The following is a 24061-nucleotide window of genomic DNA, read 5'->3' as shown; positions in this document are numbered from 1 at the left end:
AATAAAAGCCTAGGGCAAAGACATTAATAATAAGAATTTATTTGCAATATACAAAAAGAATACATTCCTTCTATTAAATCAAGGCATAAGTTACTTTTCTATAATTACACATGAAATACATTTTTACTTCACTCATAGTTAGATAATCTTTTCTTCTTGAGTATGTTGTAGATCACAGTATTCCTGAATCCCTGGAGAGACAAGGGAGAAAGTAATACAGATAACACCTCAGTTGCATATCAGGCATCAGCCTGTCTCCTATCAGTACAAATATCACAGTTTAGGCCTTAATCAGCACTAAAGGGCCTTAGGAATGTCCCCAACTGTTGGTATGTAAAAAACTGTGTGTCATCTGCTCTTAAGGGTGTGTGTTTTTTTTTGTTTTGTTTTGTTTTTGTGTAATTACATTTAGAGTGAAGGCAATAATTAGCCAGCTATATCTTACTCAGTAAGCTCCCCTCAACAGGCATGCTGAACAACTGCTTAAGAGCAAGCATATACACATCTTTTCTGAAAATTAATGACTTACACTAAACATTGAAACTGGTTATTAAATACAATTTAGTTATTGCTTTATAAGCCTATCATAACTGATGAACAAAAGTAAGCATTGTACTTGCGTATGTTACTTTCAGAATTGCTATACATATGTACTGTGCTTCTTTTAATAGTATGTGGCAGAATAACATAATTTTGTTTAACACCTTTATGCACTGCCAAAGGAAACGCTCAGAATGGAAAGGATTCACTTGCACTGAGATTTCCAGACTTACTCTGAATGATGTTCCTGTAAGATGATGTAGCTGGAGACTCAGGTGCTTCAGACAAGAAAGACTGACCTTTGTCACAACTTTTTCCTTAAAGGACAGGGAAAAACATGAAAACATACCAAGAGAAAAATTAAAGAAGAACTTGTCTTATTTTAAACTTCATCCTACTAGAAGTTATACCCTTCCAATGAGCCACTTAATCTATTCCTTCTAAGAAGTCATTGTGTCAGTAATACAACAGCTTAGCTTTACAAAGGAACACTATCAATAGAAAATTTCAGTCGTTATTTTGAAAGTACTGAACTGTTCCTTACGCCATTAAATCAAGTGTTAATTTCTAATAGGTGGTGGGTAAAGAACCAAGCCATCCCACAATCCACAAGAGGATTTGAGTCATGCCAGTAACATTGGGTAAAGCACTAATTTTAGCGCGTAGTATTTACAAGATGTTATTATTGGTAGTGGTTATGAATTTATTAATTCTGTACTTTCACATAATTACACTGAAGAGAAAGACACAGTGTACTTAGAATACAATTATACAGCTTCAGAGGTATATGATATAACCTTTATCAAAATGAATTTTCATGTTAAGTAAGTTATCCTAGCACTTTTCTCTTTTCACACCATGCTGTGTCACACTTCCAGTAACTTTTGATTCAAATAAAAATTCTATCTGAAAGCAGCTATTTAACCAAGAGACAAAAATGTTTAACGTTCCAATTTACCAGTGTCTAGGTCAGGCTTTCAAAGTTATAAATTCAGTACAAGATGAACAATGTGTTTTAAATGTAGTGCAATATGGTGACTTTACCTATTTGAGGATCTAGAGGCACTTTACCCAGGAGGGAAACATTTAAGTTCTGGCACATTTTCTCTGCACCTCCAGTAGTTGGGGGAAAGATCTGAGATTCATTCTAGGAAAACATGAGTTAAAATACTGCAATTTAGAGTATACGGCATTTTTAGAGAAATGTTTTATATGCAAACAACATCAAGATAAAGAAGTGCTGTAAGATACAGCTAGCTTTACCTTACATTTTGGACATATAAAGCCACTCATATTTTCCACAACACCTATGATTGGCAGTTTCACTTTATGACAGAAGTTGATCTCCTTCCGAACATCCTGAAGTGATACTTCCTACAAACATTAGAAAACACTGCTACTTTGAATGTAATAATTTGATGCTGAAGCTACTAAGTTAATCCTTAGAACTATGTTAAAGTTTATAATCAATTATTACTGTCTCTCCATATTTTGAAGAACAAACTTATACTATGTAGTCCAGCAAAAAAAAATCTCAGAATAACAGTAGAACAGGCTAAAACTGTTCTAGCCTACAGAATGTGGTTTTATTTTGGAAGCTGACTTGACTCTAGTGTAGATTCAGCCATACCTATGTTTTATCTCTCATATTCATCTTCAATCGCTAGTTCTTTAAAATGGAACTTTCTTAGTTTACAGAAAGATCCTTGGCATCGTCAACAGCAGAGAAAGACAAGAACCTCTAGGCTTACACTTAATTTTTTCAAGTTACATTTTAAATAGCTTATCATCCCCTCAGAGTTTTTGCATATGTGCCTGACCTCATTTAGTTCTCCTTTTTCCTTCTCCTTTCCTCAACACCTATCTGTTATTGTCCTCAGCATTCCATTTCCTTTACATTTTATATTCTTTTGAGTGTTGTGAAAACACTTGGTGTTTTCTGCTAGCGTTATCTCCTATTTCTTTCCAAACCAGGGATTAAAACCAATGTTTTAATTTGATATCTTTTAAGTTTCATCTCTCCACAGTCAGATTTTTCTTTTAAGAACAAGTATCACAGAAATGTGCCTAATTTCCATTTGCAAGTCAGGTTTTCCTTGAGATTGTCAGTCTGTGTGACCTTCCTCTACTCCCTCTGACTTATGCAAAGGCCTAAACTTCTTACTGACTTCTGAACATTAAGCTATTGGGAATTACGAATTCCCAGCTATGCCAACTCTATTCTCAAAGAAGAAAGTGAAATACTGCATTTCACTTCACATTTCAGATCACAGCTGTTGTTGGTGAACAGATACGTGGTTTAGTGGCTCATTCAGATGGATGCCTCAGTGGAGTACGGGGTCTAACTCATAAAGCAGCCACCTGTAGGCACAAGGTCAGTCACTTCCCTCAGATTTTGTACCATCCTTTCTCTGAAGTTAAATACAGATTCTAAATCAAGGAACTGCCATGATGTTTCAATCAATGAAAATTAAGTTCTCTTACCTGAGGGGTAGTGATTATAACAGCGCCATCTACATGCGATGCACCAAGATACTGCACAATAGACAAGTGTTCGTCTGATGTTCCTGGAGGCGTATCTATTATCAAGTAGTCAATTTCACCCCAGTCCACATCGCGAAGAAATTGCTTGATCAGCCCTAGAAGAAAGGATTAGAATGTGCGATGAATAGAAAAGAAACAAAAACAAAACAACAACAACAAACAAACGAACGAACTTAGTGTATTTCAAGCTTTAGAGACTACTTCAAGTTTTAGAATCTAGGTATTAAGATTCTTCTGACTACAGCCAATTTAAGTACAGAAATGCTTGCTTTGCCAAAGCTTAAAAAAAAATATGCTCATGCAAAAACTGACTCAAACTAATGTACTTATTTAAAGGTTACTTAGATACCTTTATTTATGACAATAAAATAAAATGCTCGGAGCTGTATGTTTGTCTTCAGAATGATGCAGTTCTATACATGTAATGAACATCACAAAAAAACAACTTCTCCACATTTCCAATTTTGTAATAATTCTTCTCAGTCAATGTATTTTGTAATTCATCACACCATAACTAAAGCATCTAAGGTTGAGGAATCCTGAACCATTACAGCATTTATTATTAGTGCAGTTTGAGTAAATTTCAGCAAAGCATTACATTTGTTTTCATTTGATTTCACCTTCTTGACAATCATTTTACAATAGTTTCAACAATTAGATAGATTCCGCTCCTATGATTTATTGTCTTGAGAGGAAAAAGCAACTAGAAGTGAGACTTACAAAAATAATTTCCTTTGCAAAACTAAAATCTGTCTCTGTTACTACAGATTCATAATGAGCACAGACCTTTTGTGACCTACTTTTTTAAGCTGAACATGTTCATTTGATGAAGTTAGAAGGTACTACAATTTACAAAACCATGAAACAACATTACCCACTGGTTTAACTGAATTATTTACTGTTGTTTCTTTTACTGTAGCTTGCTATATTGTGCAATTTATGCTATTAGACAAGTAAGTTCATCATTTGATATTCAGTCTTTTAACTACATAAATTATTGCTGAAAACACCTTATACGTACCATTTTTTTTTGGTCCTCTCCAGATGACAGCATCATCAGGACTACTGAGCAAGAACCCCACTGACATGACACTTAAGTTTTCTTCAACATACTAAAAGAGAAGAGAAACTTAGTAGAGAATACTGAACAGTAGAGAAAGAGCAGAGAAACCAACTCTAAACAGTCTTGTAGAAAAAGCAGCTTGAGGGGGGGAAAAAGATTAAAAAACAACAGCAGAGAACCTTATTCTACCCTTTTAACAAACGGCTTTAAAGACTGCGTAGGTTTTTCTGCAACTCTCACCAACTACATTCATAGATTGACAAAAAACTAGTTCTACTAAGTGTTACAGTGTTTGATGGAATCCCTGCGAGCAGTGTAAGGACAAAAGCAGTTCTCCCTCTCAGCATCAAGCTGTCTTATTAGCAGGACTCACACTGAATGTGGTCTTTAGAAACCAACAAACCACACAACCTGGCATTTTCCCTGCATTTTGTGAAGATTAATGAGTTTTTTTTGGGGGGGGATGTAAGATCTGTCCATCGCTGAAAGGTTGGCATACTGTACATGTATAGCTGCATAACAGTCAAATACAAATATCAAGTAACCAATATTTATCGCCAATAGCATAGCAGAAAAGCCTATAAAGCAACAGAAATACAGTAATAAAGCCATTTTAAAAATACAGTATTATGATTAACAAAAGAAATTTAACACTGATATAACATATAGCCAGATTCTTTAGAATCTGCATATGTAATTAAGAAAAGAATTAATAGAGTAAGTATCTTCCGCTTCTCCCCATCCTTAAACATAGTACAAATTCACAGGGCAAACTCATTTTGAAACAACTGCACCAACTTACCACTGGTGACCATCCAGATCCACTCTGATGAACCTGAAAATTGAAGTGATACATACAAAGCTACATTAGAAAAAATTGCAAAAGTTACACAGAGGATGAACCTACGTCAAAACTGGATAAACAGATATCTTGCCCATGGGAGCAATGCCACTTCACTGGAACAGCTGAATTAAATAGTGCAGAAAGGCCAGATATCCATTAATAAGTGAACTGCTTAACTCCTGCAGAAAATTCCCCTGTGATTTTATGTATTTATATGAAACATTCCAGGTTGGTAAAGAGCACCAGGCCTACATTACTGACGTTAACTGCTCACGTGTATCACAGAATCACAGAACTGAAGGGGTTGGAAGGGACCTCAAAAGATCATCAGGTCTAACCCCCCTGCCAAAGCAGGTTCCTTAGAGCAGGTTGCCCAGGTAGGCGTCCAGACAGGCCTTAAATATCTCCAGAGAAGGAGACTCCACAGCCTCCCTCCCTGGGCAGCCTGTTCCAGTGCTCCGTCACCCTCACCGTGAAGAAATTCTTTTGCGTGTTGGTGCGGAACTTCCTATGCACCATCTTGTGACCATTACTCCTTGTCCTGTCCCCACAAACCACTGAAAAGAGGCTGGCCAAATCCCTCTGTCTCCCACACCTGAAGTATTTATACACACTGATGAGATCCCCTCTCAGTCTTCTTTTGTCCAGGCTGAACAGACCCAGGTCTCTCAGCTTTTCCTCATAAGGAAGATGCTCCAGGCCCTGTATCATCTTTGTGGCCCTCCGCTGGACTGTTTCCAGGAGATCCTTGTCTTTTTTGTACTGGGGAGCCCAGGACTGGACACAGTATGGGGTAGATATGTGATAGATATGGAGCAAAAGCTGGTTTGCAGAACCGAAAGACACACAACTCTTTCACAAACTAAATCATGCCAAACTCACCCATTTCATCTAATTTCCCTGCCTACTGTCACACCTTTCCCAGTAAACATTAAGACTTCAATCTATGTAAAACTGAAACATGGATGAAAAAATGGGAATGCTTTTCAACCAGACATTTGAGCCCTCCCTACAGAAGCAATATGAGCATACCTGCTCTCCTTCCAGACCCATCATCTTCGGGATTGACGGCCCACAGATGTCTATATCCAGCAGAGCAACCTGGAAAACAAAGCACCGCAGCCCCCTGGGAACGAGCTGGCACGGGGCCGCTTTCGAGGGCCGGGTCGGGGAGGGGAAAGCTCCGCGCAGCGGGCACGGTCAGAGCCCTGGGGAGAAGCGGCAGGGGCGGGGGCAGTCACAGCCCTGCCTGCAGCTCGGGACACAGCCCCGTGGCGCCCGGCGCCACCCACCTGTTTGCTCTCGTCCGCCGCCAGCCCGTGGGCCAGGAGGGCGCTGAAAGTGCTCTTGCCCACGCCGCCCTTGCCGGACAGAACCAGCACCACGTGCTTCACACACCGCAGCCGCTCCCGCAGCGCCGCCGCCTCCGCTGCGGGGTGGCACGGCCGCGGTCAGCCACCACCGGCCCCGCCCCCGGCGCGGCCTAGCCCCGCCCCCGGCGCGGCCTAGCCCCGCCCCCGGCGCGGCCTAGCCCCGCCCCCCCCAAGGCCTCCCTCACCCGGGTCCGGGCCGGCGGCGCCGGCAGCGCACAGCTTCTGGTTGGGGCATCCCTGGCAAGCGGCGGCCCGGCCCGCCTGGGCACTGCCGGTCCCCGGGCAGTCTGCAACGGACAAGGAGAGCTGGGACGCGGGCACCGGCGGCGGTCACAGCCCCAGCCCACCCGCCGCGCCCCTCACCCTCCGGCTGCGGCCCGCCCGCGGCGTCCGCCATGGCGTCCACCGCGCGTCACATCCGCCGGGCGCCGCAGGGGCGGTGCTGCAGCGGGGCGCGTGCGCGGGCGGGCGGAGCTGAGCCCGAGAGGGGAGGTTCCGGGACTGAGGAGACGAAGGTGGGGGAGCGGCCGGGCTTAGGGCCCGCGCTCCGTGTTGGAGCCCCCGGTGGCCGCTCGCGAGGGCCCCAAACAGAGCCCGGCGCCCCGCTGCCACCCGTGTGCCGCCGGCACCGTGCGGCGGGGAGGGGGCGTTACGCGGCAATAAACGCGCCATGATTTCCTCTCTCTGAGGTTGTACAGCTCTGAGATTATCCCTTCAGTAAAATAACTCCATTGCCATATTTCGTACCAGTTCTGAGTATATTTATTTCCGTTCCTTGCTGTTACACAATTCATTCCCGTTAATTTAATTAGCGAATACGTTTGCAAGATTTTTCTACCTCGTTTTGGCCCATCAGCTTCTAGCAGTCTGATAACCGCTGTGTATGTAGGTAAAGGTCACTAAATCCACAAACCAAGGAAGCGTGCGCTTGGCTGTGGTGCAGTCTGGGCCTTGTTACCAGCACCTTACCATGACCGCTGCCTCTGTCTGCTTCCCCCACGTGTTTCCCAGCATGGTCCAGCCACACATAAGGTCAATACTATAGTGTTGGAGTGCAGGCTTGAAGCAGTGGTGACTACTCATTGTGCTGCTCATCAACCCATGATAAACCAACACTTCACCTGCCTAAAAGTTGTGGAAACTGCAGCTGTAAAACTGAGACCCCTACAGATACCAGCAAAGAATCCCTAACAGGGTAATTCACATTCAGCAAAAAACAATTCCTGCCCCCAAGGGCTTGTGATCTAAATAGAGGTGAACATTGAACAGAACCGTTTTTAGTCTCATGAGAAGGAAAATGTTTCTTTGTCAATCTTTTTACCTTCCCTTCATTTTTTTCCATTACTTATGTACACAGTTCTTGCAATGCTATTATAACTAAAACAGTGCAGAGCTGCAGCAATTGTAGATGCAGCAGCAGCCATCTGAAAGTAGTAACGTGAGTAAAATTTGTGGTTTTGCACAAGTTAAACCTTCTGAATAAGACTTTAAATAGTACAACCAATTTGCTTGGAAAAAATACACGCAATACTGAGAGATGAAGTTAAGAGAATCTTATCAAGTAGAGATAGAGCCCCGACAGCATTAAACTAGGATGCTACTTAGTGTCTTTGCTAACTATGGTACATTGTGCAAATTAACTAAAGCAAGAGGCCTTGGGCCCCTTACCAAGGTCAGTCACCTAATAAGAGTGTGAGCCTATCTTAAGAAACTGGTAGAAACTGGTCCTATGGACGGACAAGAGCCAAGGAGCAACGGAATCTGCACAAAGACAACAGGTCAGCTAGTGGTGATGAGGAAGAGTCATCAATCTTCATCCCCACAACCCCTGACGACCACCACCAGGAGACACTGTGCAAGCGCAGATGGGAGCAGTTTATGGAAATGGAAGTAATTTTAATATGAAGCAGGGACAGGTTGTGATTATGTTTAGGCATATTGTGAAACTTCATGCATATGTAACACTTTACTGCATATGACCATGGCAAATTGCCACGTCAGGTGCACACGATTTTGGTGGGACTACCCCCCGTGCTGCCCAGTGCTGAATAAACATACCTACTTTACAATCTTATTGATTGTGGAGTCTGTTTTCCTCAAGTCAATACATATGTGACCTTTAAAGAAGTTTTCAGTTTTCCTTGTGGAAATGCATATAATAAATGTAAGCCTTGAAACAGTCTTATATTGTATGGTTACTTTCCATAAAGTGTTGCTTGCTCCCGTGATGAAGCCGACAATTTCCAGTTTAAACACCACTAACAGCAACTCAAACTTGAGGGAGAGGCAGGTCTGTGGAGTGGTTTTGCATGAACAGTGCGTAAATCAACACACTTCCTGCTCACAAAGCCTCCTTCCATTGTTTTGGTTGAAGGTTCTGTAAAAATTGACTTTTTCTGATCTGAACACAGTCTGGAGTCTCAAGTATTTGAGTAAACTTGATTATTTTAACATACAATAGTTAACATGTAAGGTGGTCTCACCTTAGAAAAATAGTATATAGAAAAAAGCATCTGGTAATAGCTAGGAAGGTATCAGCAAACTGGTCCTTTTGACAGAAAAATACTGCGAAGTTACCTCTATGAAGACTATTCACTTCAACAACTGAAAATTTTGTGGAAATAGCATTCTGGGAAAAAATAAACAACAACAACCAAACACCATTCTAAATAACTGTCCACCTACAGATAATATAAACTAGGAAAAAGGTTTTAAAGTACATTTAAGTTAAGGTATTTGTGGAGTTTGGCCTCTGGTTCCAGTTATTACTGAATAGTCTTGTTACAAATTTTCCCTTTCAGGGATACTTATTCAGGTAAATGCTCATCACAACTTGATATGTGCAGAACTTCTGTATTTACTGCTCTGTAATTATCTTCTATGGGAAACCAATGACAAAAATGTTATGAGGAAATGGATCCAAGTGTTTAAGCAAATTCAAATGTCTGGACTGGGAAAAAGCTGGCCTTTCCTCTGAAAAAGTTGGCTCAACAGAGCACTTTAGGTGTGTGCTGCCTTTCAAACATATGGATTAGATTCACTGATGTCAGCAGGACTTTCCACAGTTTAAAATGAGGATCATGTTCAAATCTTTTTCTTTTGGGTCCAACAGACCATTCCCTGTTCTCAAGATTATAAAAAGCATTCCCCAGGAAAAGGAATTGCACTGGGCAACAGGTAGGCTTTAGAGAGTTTGAGTCAGGCTGAACTCAGTGCTGAACTCTGCCAACACTCTTGCAGTCTCTCATGCTCAGGATTAACTTCACCCTCCTGGGCAGCTGCTGAGAATTATTTCCATTCATTATTACAAGAGGAAAGTTTTTTATGTGTGAGCATTTGTGTAACAATCCTTTGCTGTTGAGGCACACTGATGCAGAGCCCAGCCAGGCTGTGAGGTTCTGCTGCCTGAATCTCACCTCCCTATAGTTAGCACTTACATTTGTATGTGTTTTAAACTTCATGAGAAGATTTACTTATCTTACAATGACCATTTACTTGAAATTACCTCTACTGTTTTTTAGCTAAGGTGTAATGCCATGCTAGCTTTCTGAGACAAGATACATGTATGCTGCAATGTAATACATATAAATACATATATATTTTATTTTCCCACATTCCAAAAAAAAATGTAGCAAGCCGATTCATAGTTATGTATCTGGAGAAGGAGAATTGACAGCAACTGTTTTGCCTTTGACCTAGAAGAAAGCTGTGCTGATAGAAGGACTCGTAGGAGAATGAAATAGAGTGCCTAATTGCAAATCGTTATTTATGTTCAAAAACCTTGGCACAGAAGATGCGTGACAATGCAGTCTTAGAGCACTGGATTTCTTTGAAAAACAGACCAGAAGCCTGAAAGGAAAAAATTAGAAAAGTAATTTCTCTGACAAGTTACATAACATTTATAATTTGAGAGAAATCATCAGAAGAGGAAGGTCTCTCCAGCCTTTGTACTTATGGAAAATGAACACAGTTGAAGGGAATAGCAAAGCCCAAGGTATTTATATGTGTTTTCTGGTTGCAGATGGACCAAACCATCTGCAGACATCACTAGAAGGTCATGAGAGACAACACCCAGAGAATGTGTTTTGGTTCAGAAGGCTTGTCCCTGCTGCCATGAGTAACAGATAGCTGCGAACCACTTGGAAGTAAAACTGAAATTTCATTTCACTGAGGCACGCTAAATGAAAGCAAGCCCAGAGGCCCATCTGGAGTGAGCCTTCAGCAAATCCCTCTTTGCCAAATATTCCTACAGGATGGCAGGAGAACACCAGGAGGTGTGAAGGCCCTCAGAACCCTATGACACCACCACTGTGTCACAAGGCGTTGGGTGGCCCAGAGAACAGCACCAGTTGGGGACAGCCCTGAGAAGCATCCCACCATTTGGGGACAGCCTGAGGGCTGCTGCCTAAGCCCCAAGCAGGATGGAGTTTCTGGGGACCACACAGGTAGCCAGCTACTGTGGCACAAAGAAGAGCTGCCTGTTCCCAGACCCAGCCCCCACCAGCACCACCAAGGACTCCTACCAGTCTTACTACCTACCAGGATACCGCCACCTCAGCTCCTGGAGGCCCAGTCTGCTTCACAAAGTGATTTCAGTCCCTCCCGGCTCTGATGAGCCATATAATCCCACTGGGCGGCCACCTACCGTTCTGCCCACATTACGGTCCGCCCTGCACGCGCGCTACAGCATTCGTGACTGGCACCATGCAAACATGGTTCAATTAAAAGGCTCTGAAACCTCCAGGTACTGGGCTGGTAGGCTAAACACGGATTCAGTGCGACTGATGCAAGATAAGGACCAATTGACTTACCAGATGCAAGAAGACAGTAGAAGAAACCTGGGAGAGAGGATCTCCAACATTGATTTCTGGAGATCTGAGCTTGTCTATGAGCTGGAGTGTCTGTTGAGAGAGACCCAAGCCTTGGAAACCGCAAAGAAGCGTCTTGAATGTGCTGCAGATGAAATGCAAGGACCTCTGAAGGTAGGTGTGACACAGCTACTTACTTCACAACTGTGTTGTGGAATGGGTAAAGAAAATAGTTTTCTCTTTGTTTAATACTTCTAGGACTTTCACTATTGTCATCAAGACAGATCTTGGTCAAACATTATTCTCAGTAAGGAAGAAGCCTGGCCACTGTGGTTTTTACATGTACTAGTCAATACATGAACCTGTCAAGACACTTGTATGTCCTCTTTTCCCTCCTTTCTGACACTCCAGGAGGCTGAGTCTCCCTCAGTTACTGGTCCATCAGCTCAGTACCTTCCAGGAGAGCAGAAGATGGACATGTGAGCTGCAGTGTCCTGATATTATATTCTAGCTCTGATTTTTTTTTTTTTTTTTGTGATTGCTTAGGGAAAATAACGTTTTCTCTTAAAATGTCATGTCATTTGTGTTATATCTTGAAGTTCTCCAGAATCTTAATGGCAAATTAACTGCAACTGAGAAAGCCACGGTGATGTATGAGCCTATGAATGATGCTAGCAAAAACTCAAAGCATGCAGAAACTAAAGTCAAAGTTATCAAAATCTGGAATCTTGTAGATGAAAGCTGTTTTATCAGAAATGTTTCTATACAGGTACAAGTAGATAACCAAAATTCAGTATTCAATAATGACATTGTGTGTATCTGCATGGATTCAGGCTGACAGGCTGAGGAGGCTTTCTATTTAGGGAACATTTTCTGTTGAAAGGCTTTGTGCCAACTGAACGTGTTTCATTTACTGCTATGGTTCTAAACAAGTGGCTGAGACATTACAAGTAAAGTCAGCCTGCTCAGACAGGTTAACTGGACTCATGACTGTAGCTATGAAACTTCCAAACTTCATCACTAGGTAAGGGAAGACTAGGGGAGGTGAGTTTAAAGGATTTTGCTATGAGTAAGTGTAGAACACAGGTGTTTTAAACCACTTTAAATCAAAGCTGGGACAAGTTGAGATGTAGGCCTTGCTACACAATAATGTGCAGCTAATCAAATGGAAGCTAAGGCAGCTGGCAGTCCCTAAAACATGTATTAACAGTTAAGGAAGAACAAGCCACCAAGACTCATCAGTTGTGTGCAGTGAAGCTACCTCCCTGTTCTGTTTCAGCCTCAATAGCTGGTCATTACTTTATGTGTCAGCTCAGTGGCCCCTGCAGTTTGGCATTTACTCTCTATAATGTACAGAGCCTCTTACAAATGTTCCTTGATTTGCTTGCAGACTGCCCTGGAATGCTTGTACTACCGTGAGAAGCGGAAAGGCATAGACTTGGTTCATGATGATGTGGAAAAGAACCTCATAAAGGTAAGACTGGACTTCCTAGTTTATTTTAATAACTGAGGGAATAACCAAAATCCGACTAAATGCTTATCAGCAAAAGAATTAAAATATTTTCTTTCTTTAGTAGATTTGGAAGACTAAGAGGAGAAAGGAGATGAAACTGGGTTAAACTATGGTTAATGTTCTGTTCACTGTCCCTAGAGCAAGAGGAATAGCCTAGCATCCATGTGAGATCTTGTCTGGTTCTATCTTCTCAGAAGCTATAAAGCAATGTAGAAACAATCCCAGGATTGTTTTCTAGGCCACAGTCTGTAAAATCTCAGCAGTCCTTAGGGTGTAAAGTGCTGGTATAAAATGCTGGTTTGCTGCCTTGCTTTCTCTATACTCTTACTGAACAAAGAACATGAGGATAGTAGTGACTCCTAAATCTTTTAAATAATAATAATAATAATAATGAAATTAATAAAATTTTGCAAAACTTTGAAAGAAATTATATTGGATATATATGAAAACAGAAATATTAGAAATTTATGGTACAATACCATTCTTTTCATTCTCGCCTACCATTCTTTAAGCATTTTTCTGCATTAGAAGATTTCAGAAGGATGTGCAGACCACTTCAATAACTGTTGTTCAGAGCCTACAGTTTGCAACTTGGTGTTTTAGAGTTTCCTGTGAAGAACCAAGGACAAAGGACTATTTTGTCATAACATCAAAGCCAGTTCTAAAGTTGCTGTCATTCCTTCATATACAGTACAAGTACAGAGACAAAACTTGTATTTTTAAATCCAAGCTGTCTTAATCACTTCCAAATAATTTAAAACACTTTATTCAGTTTCAAAATGTATTTGTATGAATAATTTTACACGCTCAGGTAAGAGAGTACCTTGGGCTAAAAGAGGGTTTCTAAAAAGGAAAGAGGATGGAATACCAATAAGGGACTATGAGTACCATGTTTGCATAATTTCCAGTGTGAGATGTTTGAGGTTTTATTTCTTTATTTGAATCTGAGTGGAAACTTGGCTTTGAATTTTTTTGACTAGTATCATAGTTAGGAAGAATTTTATAGTACTTATATTAGGGAGCCTGCTTCTGAAATCAGATATGGTTTTGACCTATTCTTCTATTAACAACGTGTTTGTATTGTAGAACAATGTAGCAGTAATTAGAGAGAATAGTTTAATGGACTAAGGCTCATGATACAAGTATCTTCATTATACCTAAGCCAAGGAAATTTGGCTTTCTCTTTATTAGAATGACTCAATCCATTAAAATCTACAGGCATGTTTGATGTAATATAAAAAGCTATACAAAAACAACTCCAGAGATAAAGCTTTGTAGCACTGAGGAAGAAAGGGAACAAAACTCATCCTTTCTTTATCCATACTACTTTTGAGATATATGAGATGGTTGCAACATCTAGAACGTAGAATAAAAATGGTATATTCACTAAAACAAATAGAGTTTGATGAAAACACTGACAACTGAATATTTTCCACTCTAGGAAGTTGATGTATTCAAGGATTGTCAAGAAATATTGGCAAAACTTGCCCAGAGAATCAATCATCAGTTGGGGTAAGACTTTACATTTAATTCCCGTTTTAAAGATAGGAAGCTGAATTCAGTGTTAGCTGATACCTAATGAAGACTATAAATAGCCAGTGCAAAATCAGAGGCTTAGCTTATTAGATGCTTCTGGCCTTCCACTTCTAATTCTTATGAAGGATAGAACAGTATGTTAAACTACAGAAGAGCAATACCTAGCATTTAAAGCACTAACTGAACCAAGACAATTTACCATCTTCTGTCAAAGATTTCTCCCATCTGCAGTTCTTCAGACTCATTCATATAAGACCACTACAAAGATGAGGGCATCTGTTTTTCAACTGTCTGACTTAAAAAAAAAAAAAAAAAAGTTGCATTCATAGGGATAAAGAACAATCTCATATAACCACCTGGCTAAGAAATGACAATTTCTGTGATGAGACAAGCCATCCTAGGGTTCTGTTCTGGACAGAAATGAGAACAGGACTCCCATGCCATATTGCCATCCTACAGACTGGAAAGGCAGCATGCTTTCAAACAGCATGAAGTAGATGAAAAACTGGAGTTTCCAAAGGTAACTGTGACACAATTTTTAGAGTTATGTTAAACCTGAAATAATTAAAATAGGGGGCACCAGAATTACAGTTTTGCTATGCCAATGCTGCTGTGTACCACACTGGAGCAAAGTTCAAAGAGAATAAAGGAATTATTTATATTTTTTTTAATTACAAAACTAAATTCAAAAGCAAAATTTTTATTCACAAAAGAAACAGTAGTCTATGCACATCATAAGGTATGAATTGAGTTACAGATTAGAATTGACTTAAATTAATTTTATGTATGTTTATTTTATAGTTAATAATAGTTAAAACTATTCTGAATATAGCCTGTTCTGTTGACTACACTGAACTGATGCAAATTTACAAAGTAATGTTTCTATGACATGACATGATTCTCAAAAGGAACAGGTGAAGTACTCACACACAATGAACATAACATTGTGAAGTACTTGATTATTATATTACCTAAAAGACCTAAAGCAGACTTTATAAATTATTGCTCTTATTAATGGCACTCAGAACTCACATGAGTAAGGTGATAACTGCAGCTCACCCCACTACTGTGACATATGAGGCATATGATCTGATAAAGGCTAAGTTCATACCCGATGGCATGAACTCTTTCTGGCTCTTTAGGGCAGCATTTCTGGTTACCTTTCATTCAATTTTGTGACCGTGTCAGACAGACTAGTACTAATGGCAATTTATATTTACATCATGGAAACAGCAATATTTGCAAAAAAGTCAACACATTTGCAGTCTTCCTGATGCACTAGAATGCTGCACTTTGATTTTGTTCATGTTTGATTTACTCCCATTACAGTCCAAAGGCCACATCAGGCCTTCCCTGCTTTAGGAAGAGCCAAGGAGATTAAGTTATTCCAAAAGTTCTTTGTGGGTAAGAAAGCAGTGATGGAGCAACATATTTCTCTCCCACTAAGTGATTTTTTCCCCCCCAAATCAAGAGAGATGGCATACTATAACTCTGCTATGCACTTTTCTTTCTCACAGTTTTGCCAGCATGCAAACTATTACTGAATGCTTATTCGCTTTTGCTCCAAGGCTTTCCTTCATGCCACAAAACAGCTATCTGTTGTTTTTCATACCTGTGGTCAACTGTCATCAAAATGACAAGCATCATTCAATGCACTGAGTTAAATGCTGTTCTTTGGGGAATACTCACGATAGGCTAAAAGGAGAGCAGGAATGAATGGTACAGCAGCTCCCTCTAGTTAAATTACAGTGCAAAGCATTTTCATGCCACTGTAAATGCCAGCAAACTATAAAATGAAGCATTGCAGGGTGCTAATGAAGGCAATTAGCTACCTAGCACAAAAGCATTAAAGACAGTTCGTATTAAGGCAAGACTTTCCCTTCACAGCATCAACAGAGATGCACAGCATGCCCTGGAGCAGGACCTTTCTGACAAAAACTCTGCCCATTTTATTGATGAGAAGTGCTTTAACCTGAGGAACACATCAGACAGCATCAACTTCTACCATGGAGTGGAGAAAGTAGATGGGACGTGAGTATAAGTGGTCACTGTCACCCGCTCTTTCCATGTGCCCCGCTCTAAGCAGGAGGCTGGCTGCAGCACAAGTCCTTGCTTATATGTGAAAAGTGATACAGAAGTGGCTTCTCTCTGTGTACGCTTCTGTCTTTCCTTAGTGCAAAATCCTCTGTCACCCTCAGTTATTCCCTGCTTTCTAACAGCTGCCATGGTCGGAGGCCTGGCAGTCTGCAGCACCTATGATGTTCAATGTGCAGTGAGCTGTACGTTTCAGAGAAGACAATCCTTTACAACTGTGTTGCAGCTGACTCCTAGCCTTCAAACTGTTTCATGCAGATACCTCCCTGTGGTATTGATTTATAATCTGTGGCCTTCAGGTTTCAAAACCACAGAAAATCAAAGCAAAATCCAGCTAAGGTGTGCAGTTAAGTGCAATGGGGTGAACTGCGTGCAAGTGTACACCAAGGACTATATAGATACTTTTTTTCTTTTGGAAATTAGGCCATCAAGATACAGAGGTACATATTAAATAGTATGACCAGAAAAGATTTGGCATAGTTTAGCACTACTGACTGAATTAAAATTTCCCAATTATAAACAGTTTTAAAACTTTATCAGTAGTTGCCTTATCAACACCTGCATCCAATCCTGAAGCAACAGCAGTGGGAAAACAACTTGCAATAGAGGGCAGTGTTTTTGTGTTGATGACTTGCTAGTTCCCTTCTCACTCTTTAGCATAGCAGTATCTGAATGGTGAATGTACTCTACAATCTCAAATGATGGCGACTCTGTCTTCTTGGACAGAGAAGGGAAATTCCTTGTTATTTGTTTACTTATATTCTGCTTTTCATTAAATGATCACCTAATTCATTACTGAAATAAGGGAACATCTGAGAGAAACTTGGCAAGCATTCTGCTGACTCTAGTAACACTACCTACTTTCAGGATTAGCAATGAATAAAAATATTCTTGTCAACTCTAGTAAAAAAGGAGATTCATGTGGATAAATTTAACAACCCTTTTACTTTCTAACTAACCATAATCCAAGGCAATGCCATTTTTCATTAACATTTTACTGAAATCATTTGGCAGACTGAGACATATCTGCAGCACTCAGGAGCAGAGCAGGTGCTTTCTGCTTGAGTCATTCACCAAAGTCAGCCAGATAAATTAGTCTGGAAAAACGTTAAAGAACAGATTAAGTACTAAATATTTCAAACAGTCAAGATGAAAACCTTCTTGGAAACTTTATTTTCTGATCAGAAAATGAGTATAATCCAGGAGACCAAAAAGATGAAGACAAAAAAAAAAAAAAAAAAAGAAAGAAAGAACAAATGTCCTGCAGAAAGTACACTGAGATCATTTGGATAAATAGTTGTAAACACTGTCAGCTCAGGTTTAATACACTGATTTATGCACTCTACTATGAAATCATGTCGGGTGCATGAAATTTTTCAGGGCAACTGCCTAAATGAATGTGTAGCACTAAGGATTTCTTAAATGATTTAGGAAGATCGGTGCTCAGTTTGGAGAGAGAGGAATGCCCTATGAAAAACTGAAAAAAAGGCCACTTAGAAAACAAGCACTGGCAATTTTTATTTATTTATTTTTTTGCCTCTTTTAGTATTAATTTTCAGTGTTAAATTAAAATCTAAATAAAGTAATTGTGAGACTCGAAAAATGGTGACTTATCCATGCAGAGTTTAACGTGCAGGCATAGTTCTTAGAAGGAAGTTTTGTGTGGAGAAGGAACTCTAAAAGTAGGCAGAAGTTTGTCTCAGCCTTTCAGCTGGTAACTAAAACATATGGATCTTTCCATAAAACATGCTAAATATTTCTGGTTGAAGGGCAAAGTGATCTAGTAGGCTAAGCAATGCATTAAATGGGGTTGTGAATTTAACTCCAAAGAGGGTAGCTTATGTTCCACCACTTTTCAAGATGGGGGCTCAGGTGGCAAGTTCAGAGTCCCACAGACTCCCAGGTTGGAAAAATCTGAGTCTGGGATTTAGGTTCAACTAATTATGATATTGAAGGTCATCTGTGAAGGCTGAGCATGAAACCGAGCATCCCAAAATTTGTTTGGCTACAGGATATTGCAGAGGGAACATTCATGGGTGGTATTTTCAGTGCTGGAACCCTACATTCAGTTTTTCTCTCTCTATTCGTAGACTTTTCCATAACAATGCCATTTCTGTATGTCCCATAGATACTGAAAATTTAACAATAATAGGCCTGTATGTTAAAGCAGAAATGTTCATTATAATACATGGAAAAGTAAGAGGATGAAAATACTCCAAATGATAGAGATGGAGAGTGATGGAGCTGGGAGAAAATTCCTTTTTCCTTCCTCCTATCCTAGCTCAGTCAGTGCCTTATCCGTTTTCCTGCTACCATTCATTCTGATGATGAAAGCTACTAGGAGGCCTGAACTACTTGCTTTATTGTGTAGGTTATATATATCTCATGAGGCAGGGCTGCTCTGACAGCAGACCAGACGTGTTGCCTAACAATCCTTCTCTTGTGGTTTCTTTTTCATTTTCCTCGGGTTCTCACGTCATCTGGTAGTTGGTGACACACAACTCAGTTTCCCAGGACAAAGGCTTTGGGTTCATGAAAGTAAACAGTATTTGAATCTATTATGATGGTGTGCAATGGACAGGAGATCATGTGTTGGGAATTGGCACAAAGGGCGTGGACATGAGTCTGTGGAACAGTTGTTCGATCTCAGCTTGTTTTAAGCAACCAAGAGTAGGCCTCAGCAAACCCCATGGCCTGCTGTAGCTGAGCAAACCAAGCTAACAGGGCAACTATGAGAAGTTCCCACGACAGTGTTCCCACGTCGCCCAATTGAGGAATTCAGAAAAATATTGTTACCAGCAGCTGGCTTCAAGGACAAGGTATATGTGTCTGCTAATCACAAGGGGGTTGTTTTCTTGCAGGTGGGGTTGTTTTCTTGTAGTTGTTTGTCTGAGTGCTTTTGACCAATAATCTTGTGTGAAACACTGTCCGCCCCTGTTAAGTTCACTATAAAAGTTAGGCTATTCAGGCAATAAAATGGAGCATGATCTGACTCTACTGGTGTCTGTCGTGCTTTCGGCTGTGCTTCCTGCAATGCGCTCTAACAATCATGTTAAATTATCTAATAATCAATTAAGGCCACAAGCACTCTTAAACTTGAAACAAAGAAATGAGTCAAATTTCATTTGACATATAGCAGGTATGAACTCAGACAACCACCTAGTCTGTTAAAGGCTGGAAGAAGCTGCATTGCTGACATTCTTACTTGATCCCAAATAAATGTATTTTTAAGCATCACTATACATATACAGCAAAACATAAACTTACTGTGGAGTTGATGTCAGAGGCAGTGAGACCTTTAGTTAGCAGCTATACAAATATTGCCTGGAAAATGAAGATTTTGCTGGGGATTAATATAATTTAATTATCCAACTTTGAGGAAATCAGAGATTTTCATTCTCTGTCCAAAACAATTTTTTCTACAATCTTCAAGCAAGCCATTGGAACTCTGTAGAAGCAACAGCTCTCCAAAATCTCAGTGTGAACAAATCTTTGCTGTATATGAAATCATGTGAAACAGAGAAGAAAGAAAAAAATGCATATGAAACCCATAAAATCATCTGATGTATGTGCTTGCATAGTTTGTACAATTCAGTGGATGGACACTTAATCTCAGTGTAATTGCCAATTAATAGAAGATAGCTCACCTAAGCTTTTACTTCTATTTTCCTTACTAGTGTTTCAGTTCCTGTAACATGGGCTAAATTCAGTGAAGACAATATCAGATGCTCTCAGCATGCAAGGGCCAACTCTGTCAAGCTCCGTGAGGACACAGAGGTTGGACTGGAGAGCACATCTGAGGAGATGTGGAATCAATTCGTCAGCACCAACTTGGCCTTCAATAATCGCATTGCCGAAGTAGCTGATGCAAAGAACAAACTCCAAGCACAACTGGCCAAGGTAAGATTCACTAAGGGTTGGCAGCTGCGTATTATCTTAGTTGTACCTGAAAGGCAGAAATCTTCTCTAGAATTTACATTATTCCCGAATAAGCACCTCCCCAAAAGTCATGGCTGCATTAGCCATGACTTTTGCATTACCTTTTTGCAAACAATGCACTTGAATCACAGCAGAAGAGCTCACTCAAAGATGAGCAGACTTGACAAGGTGACAAAGTTTTACAAGAAACCACACAATATCTGCCCTAAATGGAGAGTCAGTGTGATTATGTTAATTTGCAACTTACATGTCCAAAGTGGGGAAAAATATCTTAGATGGCTTTTTTTTTTCTGTTTTTCATTTATTGAGGATATTCCCTGGTGATTTCCTGATCAAAGAAAAGTACACAAACTACTTGGGGAGTAGGGGTGTTAAACAGCGAAATAACTTTGGAAAGCAAATAAATAAAAAGTCCCACAAAGAGTATCACGACTTCTTTCCTTTAGAGGAAAAAGATTAAGTTTTTGCACTTTCATTTTGCTGCAGCAAATGAAAAGTCCTGAATTTAAAAATACTTATATTCAAAATGTCATTAGTCTGTCTCTGAACCTAAGTTCCAAGTTTTTTTCCACCTTTTAATAAAACACTTCCACATCTTTAACAAGAATTTTTGCCTGGTTGTGGTTGAAAACAGTCAACTCAGTTGAGTGGGTCAGACAGTTAACTTTTCAAACGTTTGTTCTGTCTTTGTTTTCACATGGTAAAATGCAGAAATAGAAAAGGAGACCTGTATTAAATCCTACCTGTATTACTTTTTCATTCAATTTTCACTGAAAAATGTGACATGTTGGAAGTGTATTAGTTGAGTTCTGAAACATAGTCTGAAGTTAGCAAGAGGTGTTGCCTTTGTACTGACAGATAAAATCTTGTTAAGCGATCAAGTCTCACTGTGTTACTTTTATATGACTTCAGGGTTCACTAAGTTCTTCCATTTAGAATCCTTCTCTTATAGAGGAGACTCATGTTCACTCGTTTGTTTCAATGCACATTTGGAAACAATAGAGTTTTCCTGCCATTCTATTTGCCATAAGTAGTTTAAGATGTTTTCAGTTTATTTTTAGGGACTTTTTGGAAAGTGCAAACCAACTAGCTAAATATGTATGAAGTCACAGCACATAAAGTAATGTTTTTTTCTATTTTTTCCTTCTTATAAAGCATAAAAGATACTGAATGTAGTTTTTGTGTGGTTTGGAACTTACACAAATGAAGCACTTTATCCCTGAATTGGCCATCCAGGTTTCTCATGGATTTAATCTATGAACATTTGTTTCACATTTTCCATTGGCATTTTCTAGTGCTTTTGAGTGTCCTTTTTGTAAAAGAATGTACAGCATAAGGTAGCACAGGGAGTACATATGGAACCACAAAGTGCATTGTGAGTTATCAACCTACTACAAAAGATTTGGTCACGAAGTTCAGCTGACACAACCTAACTGCTGACAACTTGTACATAAGGGAAGAAAAACTGACTTGTGTCCCTACGCTATCCACACCATTAGATTGCAATAATAAACAAACTGGAGAAACCGAAGTAATCACATTTGTATAAAGAATATTTAGTTTGTGTCATACACACAGATAAAAAACATCATACAAATTTGCACTCTATGAACTGCTGTTTTTACTGCTGAGTTGTGTAGTGATAGCACATATGTAGCAGAGAGATCTTCATCTCAAACTCCACAGTAATGTAGTTATATCAGAATAACAAAATGCTGGAAGAAAACTGCACAAGCTAGTGAGGAATAATTCAGGCTGGTCAGTGTTGTCAATTTTGAAGGAAAGGTAATGGTTTTGTTTTCATTCACCATGCAGCTTCCACAGGCTGTCGCTTCCTGAGGAACTGAGTAAAAATTATTCTCGGGTCTTCTGGATAACAGAAGAGGGCTAAGGGCCCTTCTTAGTCTACCAGTATCCACACTATAATGTGGGTGTCTAGTTTTGATTTTTGATTGCAACCTACAGGTCTATACATGGCAGAAGCCAAAAGCATGGAGTAACTATGAAAAGAAAAATGCCATGGCTTTATTGAGCAAAAGCATTGCTGGTTAAGCTGTGGATGAGGTTATATGATAGAAATCCTACTATTTCTCTTGCTCGTGATGATACCTTAAAAACACGAGCAAAGAGAAATAAAACAAGGGAAGAAGTGAGTAAGGAGTGAGTACTCATTTAACAGCCATCTATAGCTAAGCATAGCAGACTACCTTTTCTTCTTTCTCCTGGCTTGCAGTATAGCCTGTAACACTCAGAGAAAAAAGTACTGCTAGGGTATTTTAATAAGACAGCCAACAGTGTGGCTGGGACCCAAGGCTTTCCCTTAAACTCTACTACATTTCTGTTCTTCCTTTGGGATGTGATAATAGTCAAATGCAGCTAAACTATGGTTCCTGTTCCTTTCACATCTAATAGCAACCAGACAATGGGTGCCACAATTTTTTTTTTGCATTTAGAAAATGAATCATTCTTTCAAAGGCTGTCTTTGCACTGACTTCTCAAGCAATGAATGCTGCTATTAGAGACCTCCTTCCCTCTGCAAAACTCTTCTCATAGCTAAACAGTCTACCTCCATGAATTGACAGAAGAGTGAGCATAGAAAAGGTATGCTGTCTTGGAAAAATGAAAAGTTTTATATTTAATGAGGTCTGGAGCCCATTTCTGAATGAAAAAATGTTTTTCTGCTTTGTGAAACAACCAAATCTCTTCCAGACAAAAAGGCTATACAGGGAACCTCCTACAACCATTTGTTTCTAAAATCTGTACCCTCAGAATGGAAAGAATAAAAAAAAAGTATACATAAAAGAGTAAACACTATGACTATGTGGTCAAAAAATTACCACATATTGAAATAGCATATTTTCTTCTGTTTATGTCACTTGCACATAAAAGATCAGCTGGCTAAGATTATGAACCAAATGTCCAGTGCCTCAGCTTGTGTTCCACTACATTTTCTTTAACAACATAGAGGACCAGGTGGAATATTTTTTGTCTTAGTTGTAGATTTCATCTACTGGCTCTGGAAACATTTTGTTATCCTTTGGAAGTAAACCTTTTGTAAAAACTTGGAAAATCTGGGATCCATACACTGAGTTAGTGTCTGTGATTGATACTGTGGTGGAGATGCATGCTGTGGTTAGCATTTGCACTTAAAATGTTGTACATTTATGTACCTAAAATGTTTCTCCTAGCCTGAGTTTTTTTCATATTTTGTTTATATTGCAGGGATATATAATGGTGAATACCAGTCAAACTAATTCCACCCTTTCATTGAGTTATTTTAAAAAATAACATCCCATATGGAAAACCCCTGTTTATTTTTCTTCTGCTAGTTAAAAAAATAAAATCTCCCTTATTAGAGGAGTTCTATGTCACTTGGCCACAGCATGATAATGCCTACTCGTATACCTATCTTGCTATCACAGCAGAAAAACAACTCTGTTAGTCTTCACATGTGCAAAAGTACATATGCACCTCCATCCACTGCCAGTGGATGGACTTTGACTGAAGCTCAAGAAATAATATTTATCCAAAAATAAAGTGGGTGACATTATACATGCCTGGGTCATGACTGTAGCGACAAAAGGCCAGCCCCCGTTTCGGGGATGGGAAGCATCAAGGAACAGTTAGCACCCAACTCCCTTTGTCAGAATCCTTTAATATTTACATGAAAACAGTTCACATACTCTACATACATGTGTTCTGTGCTGTAGGGATATGCCAGAAGGAGGGAATGACTGTTTCTGTCAGAGGGGTAGGACCACAAGACAACAAAGTCTAGTCATGGATAAATTGCATTAAAAACAGTAA

At 39.7% G+C, this 24061-nt stretch overlaps 2 protein-coding genes across 2 annotated transcripts in view; one reads left to right on the top strand and one right to left on the bottom strand.

Moving 5' to 3' along the window:
• Positions 1 to 23: 23 nt before the first annotated feature.
• NUBP1 (nucleotide binding protein 1) lies at positions 24 to 6792 on the bottom strand. The gene is made up of 11 exons (XM_032197542.1): positions 6728 to 6792; positions 6550 to 6651; positions 6284 to 6420; positions 6024 to 6092; positions 4950 to 4982; positions 4106 to 4196; positions 3025 to 3179; positions 1804 to 1914; positions 1585 to 1687; positions 774 to 857; positions 24 to 191 (listed from the first exon to the last, which is right to left on the bottom strand). The coding sequence occupies exons 1-11, from the start codon at positions 6759 to 6761 to the stop codon at positions 139 to 141; spliced, it is 972 nt and encodes a 323-aa protein (XP_032053433.1). The 5' UTR covers positions 6762 to 6792; the 3' UTR covers positions 24 to 138.
• A 3993-nt stretch (positions 6793 to 10785) lies between these two features.
• TEKT5 (tektin 5) overlaps positions 10786 to 24061 on the top strand; it is a 29435-nt gene continuing 16159 nt past the window's right edge. Inside the window, exons 1-5 of the mRNA XM_032197821.1 lie at positions 10786 to 11346; positions 12563 to 12646; positions 14127 to 14197; positions 16109 to 16252; positions 19993 to 20215. Of these exons, the coding sequence (XP_032053712.1) occupies positions 10786 to 11346; positions 12563 to 12646; positions 14127 to 14197; positions 16109 to 16252; positions 19993 to 20215 (1083 nt within the window). The remainder of the gene's footprint in view (positions 11347 to 12562; positions 12647 to 14126; positions 14198 to 16108; positions 16253 to 19992; positions 20216 to 24061) is intronic.

Source organism: Aythya fuligula, chromosome 15 (genome assembly GCF_009819795.1).
Source record: "Aythya fuligula isolate bAytFul2 chromosome 15, bAytFul2.pri, whole genome shotgun sequence".
In the NCBI taxonomy this organism is placed as follows: Eukaryota; Metazoa; Chordata; class Aves; order Anseriformes; family Anatidae; genus Aythya; species Aythya fuligula.
This window is presented reverse-complemented; position numbering and strand designations above follow the sequence as displayed.